The sequence below is a fragment of the Cicer arietinum genome, chromosome 2, assembly GCF_000331145.2.
Source record: "Cicer arietinum cultivar CDC Frontier isolate Library 1 chromosome 2, Cicar.CDCFrontier_v2.0, whole genome shotgun sequence".
Lineage (NCBI taxonomy): Eukaryota > Viridiplantae > Streptophyta > Magnoliopsida > Fabales > Fabaceae > Cicer > Cicer arietinum.
Genome location: NC_021161.2, coordinates 31400199 through 31406043, shown reverse-complemented (window position 1 = coordinate 31406043; position 5845 = coordinate 31400199). Strand labels below are relative to the sequence as shown.

Genomic DNA, 5845 nt, shown 5'->3' with positions numbered 1-5845 from the left:
TCTTTCCCTTGGAGAATTCAATGCAACGTTGCAGAACACAGCAACCATGTTGTTGAGTAGCTACCTCAACCAAGAACTTAGTAGCAGCATCATGTATGAGCTTCCAAATAAACAAGAATCAGAACACTATTAAATTAATTTCGATCAAAATTTACATGTCAAATCAGAATTTCATTCATATAAACAGATTTGAGATATTTGGGATTGCCCCATAAATTTAATAGCTGGACAACTCATAACATAGTTTTATCATTGAGGATGTCACAATGCATTAGGGCTGGTTCTCTACAGCGGCACCCTTAGCTTAGCTCAAAACCATACCACAGAAACAGAGCTGTTATCTTATTAAGCAACTGGTAAATAGTCATGACAATTGTTCTTGGAAGATCTATAATGTTATCAATTTTTTGTACTACACCGCTATTGTAGTATGAAACTCTTTAATTCAGATACTATTGTGTTAATAATAAAAATAAAGTTCAAACAATAATAAAAAACTGACACATTATTTAGAAACAGTTGAAGTTTGAGTTCACTTAGCATAGCATATTTAGGAAATGTTGCATTACTACCACACATGACCAAATCAATATTAAATTTCCATGTAGATAAATCATAATTATTCAATTCTTAAGTGTAAAAGAGTCACCAATAGTGGTCCACATAAAAAGTAACACATGTTAAAAAAAGGAAAAAAAATAAATAACCAAAAGAGAAAAGAAGGGGTATACCTCATTATCTTGAACACTTAGACATTGCAAGCAACGTTGTATGACATGATTTCCATTCAAATCCTTAATTAGATCAAGAAAACCAGGTAGAATTGCAGACCTCACTAATGCAATTTGCCTCCTTGATTTGAGGGTCGAAATCAGCTTCTGAACCACTCTTGTCCTGAAATTAACATTTGCAATACCATTAATTAAATGTATCAAATTCACCAAATAAAAAATAATAATATAATATGTACAATTTTGCACCATCCAACAGATAAAAGCAACAGTGTTTTAGCATATTATATTATATAATATTAATTACCCGTGTGTGTTTAACGAGGTTCTGACTAGCTGACCAGGTTCTCTAGTCAACATAAGCACAATCTGAAACCTTTGTTCATCCCTACAAAACTCAAGCAATTTTTGCACAAGATAATTCCCAAAAGGGTCCATCATAAGCTCAACAACATTATCAATAACTCCATTAAACACCATTTCCATATCTTCAGGAGTTCCTTCAGCAACCATCTTCTGCAGAAAACGACAACCATTCTGATCCTTTGCCATATGAGACATATAGCTTTGAAGGTCAGACAAACAAGAACCAAAGTTCATCCCCAAATTTTGCTGAAAATCATCATCCTCCTCATTCACATCATTATTACTCACCAAAACTCTACCGTTTTCACGTCTAGAAAGAAAACGAGAACCAAGTTGAGGAATCACTTCCTCTTGTGAAAATGGATACCTTCTTGTACCCACACCACCAACACTACCCAACAATGAATTGCACTCACTTCTCATGTTATTCTCTTGTAGGATAAAACTATCCTCAATAGGTCTAGTTGGAGGATGAAGTTCCCTCAAGGGATTATAATAAAGAGGGGTTGATGAAGGAGCATTGTTTGGTTGCAATGGCATGGTTGGAGTAGAGTACATGACAGGATTTGTTCCAACACCATAACCTAATCTTATATCATTTTCCATTGGGAAAGACCTTCTTGGTAATGGTGGATAAACAACACGTTGTTCATAAGGGTTAGAATAAGTTGAAGCAAAAGAAGTGTTTTGAGGCTGGTATGGAACACCTCTACCATAACCACATCCATAATAAGTAGCAGAAGAAGAAACATTGTTTCCATGACCACATCCATAATAAGAAGCAGTAGCATTGTTTACATGGCCAGTGGAAGAACCGATTTGAGGTACTCTAAAGGTGTTACCTTTCTGCATTAAACCTTCAGAAACTGAAACCCCAATAGTTGGTTTTGGTATACCCATGTTATGATAACGTGATGGGGTTAATGGTACTGTTTCATCTTCATGAGTGGTGTTGTTGTGTGCATGAAAATCCCAACAATGACTCATTGGATCAACAACATTGTTGTTTACTCTGATTTTTTTCTTTTTACTAATAATGATGTTGTTACCTTGATGATGGTGATGAGGATGATGATGATGATCTTCATCCAAAAGGGTCATTGCAGAAAGATTCATAGACAACTCATCATGATCTTCATGATCCATGTTCAAGTTGTTGATCAGGTTCTGATCGGACCAAAAAGGAAACCCATTTGAGCGAGGGTTGAAAGGAGGATGTGATGGATGCTGCTGCTGCTGCTGTTGATGAGACATATGAGGTGATTGTTGTTGAGGTGGTTGTTGTTGTTGTTGTTGTGGTGGAAAATTAAGATGTGGTTGTGGTGGTGGAAAATTAAGATGTGGTGGGTCTTCTTTTGTATTGATTCTGTCTTTGTTAGTGTTAAACATGATTGATGATTCCAATGGTTGATTTGGAATTTGAGAGATGAAAAAAAGGGTAAAAGAAAAAAGAGGTGTGGGATTTGGAAAACAAGAAAATAGAAAGTGTCAGTAGTAGTGGTCGGTTGAGGTATTGAGGTAGTGTTTGGGTAGTAATAGCATGGTGAATCAGTTTTGTTTTTAATTGAGTGAGAGATGAAAGAAGAAAGTGTGATGATGAATATATCAGGATACGCATATAAGGGAGAGAGAAGAGAGAGGGTTTTGGTTTTGAGCGTACGATTTGTCAGATTTTCATCCAAAAAATCAGCAACGGCATAGCATACTCAACAGCCGCTCCGCAGACTGTGTGTTTTCGCTTTGCAAGTGTGGCAGGGTCAAGATATAAGGTGTTACCATAACCATATTCCTCGCATACCTCTAACCACTTCACCAATTTTAATATTTATTCAATATTTACTTTTTAACCATTCCATACAAAACCTATTGTTAACGACATTTACGGTTTAATTTTATTATTATCGTGTTTTTTTTTTTTTTGTGAAATTGAATTTATTCTCAACATTTTTTTATTGAAAAAAATTAACAAAAACTCTTTCATTTTTTATATAAAATTTTAGTTTACGTGAATTATGCCGTCTAACATATGGTGTGAACTCTTATTACAATTTACATTTGTATTTCTCAATTGATCGAATAAAGATTTAATGCTTTTTTCTTTATTTGACTAAACCATTATAATTAAAAGTCACCATTTTATCAAACATTATACTCTGATGTTATATTTTATCATTTAGTCTGTTTAGACTCACCTTTTTTTATTAAAATATATAATTAGTTTAATTTTTAAGAATAAAAGTTTCATTTCAAATAATAAAAGAATAATTTCAAATTTATATATAATTTTTTGTCTTAATCATAATATTCTCAATAAAAAAAGAAGTCAGGTAATTCATAATTCAATCCGAAGTAAAATAAAATCCTACAAATAATTGATTCTTTCAAAGTATATTAAAAATATAAATCTTGTCACTTAGTTAATTATATATATATATATATATATATAAATATTTTATATATAACGAGAGATCAAATTTACATCAATATGTAAAATTTTAAATATTTTTATTATATGACATTAATTTTAACATACCTCAATAACTTATAAATAATTTTAAATTTCTTTAAATATTGATATAGATGGCATATATTAAGAAAAATTATAGTTATTTCAAAAAATAAAATATATAGTTATTTTAAGGTAGCCATTTTATTCATTGATGTTCCTAAAACATAAGTTATATATAAATGTAGTCAAATTTAACTTCTCGTCATGATAAATTATTCAAAATAACACTTCTATGTTAGCACCGTACACAATACACACTTTCTATTTGAACCAAAAAATGAATATTTTGTTTTTAAATTGTCTTCATTGATGCGCATAATTGTAACTTTACATTTCTTGTTTTTTGGAAAAATAATTCTCATTGTCTCTCAGCTTTACTTGCTTACTTTTTCATTGCAATAAGTACTGCGTCGTTTACCCATTGAAATGTTATCACATATCAGGTTAATTTTTTTTACTATCCTTCTTGTTTCATTCTCTATTTCATTGTAGTTTAATTGGCATGTCTCCACATTGTTTCTTTTACCATTTTAATACTGTTTACGTAGCTTTGATTTGTTTTTTATGTCTTTGCCATTTTAGTTCATATGGGTTTGATTTCTCGCAATGGTTAATACAGCTTATTCCTAATTTTTAACTTCTAGTTGGAAAATTGTATTAGCATGATGTATTGGTGTAACTATCATTCTTGAGTTGTTTTTATTTGATGCAGTACAAGGCTAACGTGAGAGAACATAAGGCTAATAATACTTTTAGTGGGTATTTCTCGTGCTTTAATAGATCGTGTCTTATTCTTATGAATTGGATTTTTTTTAATAAAAAGTATGTCTTTGTTTCATTTAATGATTTTGTGACCGTAAGTAAAATGAAAATAAAAAAATTACCCTTCATTTAAAATTAATTAAGAATTGTCAAAACAATTTTGCTTTCCACACTCCTCAATTTTTTTGTAAATCCAAAATATCTAAACTACCCTTCCCTCTTTATTCAATTAATTCATCATCTTCATCTTCATTAACCTAACACCTTCATCTTCAATCATCTACATTCTTGAATCAAGTAATCAATCTTCAATCATTTTCAACCATAAACACAGTATAATCTTCAATCAAGTAAGCAATCTTCAATCATCTTCAACACCTTCAATACCATCTTCAATCACTTCAAGCATCTTCAATCAAATAAGCACCTGTTGTTTTTCGTTTTCGAGTTAACTCTCTGCATTTTTGAATGGTTGTTTTTGAATGTTCATCAATGGTGTTTTCTGGGGTTTTTAGGTGATGCACGTGAACTCATATCACGTATAATGATGGAGTTCAGCTATGTGAACTCAAATCGCGTAGGTTGACGTGAACTCGGTTCACGTAGGTTGATGGAGTTCACGTACGTGAACTTAGTTAACGTAAGTTGATGGTGTTCTTGTGGAGTTCACGTATGTGAACTCAGTTCATGTAGGTTGATGGTGTTCTTGTGGAGTTCACGTACGTGAACTGAGTTCACGTATGGGTTTATGTTTCTGGACTTGCATAAATGTTATATTGTTATGATAATGATTATGATTTGTTTATGCAGAAATGGTGCATACAATGTTTACTAATAGAGAGGGTCGTGTTATACTCGACGAAGGGACTTTGACTGATGCAACCGCTTCTACACGGGCTCACCCTGCTCAGCGTGAATTGCGTGAACAACAAAAATTACGGATGCAACAGGCATAACAGGGGCAAGCAGAAGAGGCCCAAGAGGATGAGGCCCAACCTGAAGCAGATGACAGATATCCTGGTGGTCCGGTTGACAGGTCTGTCCTAAGGACATATGGGGATCATGTTGCGACACGACAATAGAACGGCGTGGTAAATTTCTGAATCAAATTAAATATTTAATATTTGCTTAATGTGTTTGAACTTATATTTGTTCGGTTAATTTATTTTAGGATCGCAGAGAGTTAAGGGTTTTTAGCAATGGCAAAAAATTAAAAGAAGCTGCCATTGAAAATCAAGAGGTTGAGGAACTTGTTAAAAGTTGTGGATTATATACATTGCTAAAATGCAGCTACGAGATGATCGACAAAGGTCTAATTTCGGCCTTTGTCGAGAGATGGCATCGCGACACCAACAACTTTCATCTTCCAATTGGGGAGATGACCATTACTTTGGACGATGTCTCTTCGCTGCTGCATATACACATCACTGGTGCATTCTTCAGTGTTAATATATTTAACAAGGATGACGCTGCAGAA

General features: G+C 32.9%; 1 protein-coding gene across 1 annotated transcript in view; it reads right to left on the bottom strand.

The window, feature by feature from the left end:
- The window catches only part of LOC101506733 (putative pumilio homolog 7, chloroplastic), a 4104-nt gene extending 1264 nt beyond the window's left edge, over window positions 1-2840 (bottom strand). The window contains exons 1-3 of the mRNA XM_073365085.1: window positions 1039-2840; window positions 732-894; window positions 2-100 (exon numbers count right to left, since the gene is read on the bottom strand). Of these exons, the coding sequence (XP_073221186.1) occupies window positions 2-100; window positions 732-894; window positions 1039-2486 (1710 nt within the window). The 5' untranslated portion in view covers window positions 2487-2840. The remainder of the gene's footprint in view (window position 1; window positions 101-731; window positions 895-1038) is intronic.
- Window positions 2841-5845: the final 3005 nt, after the last annotated feature.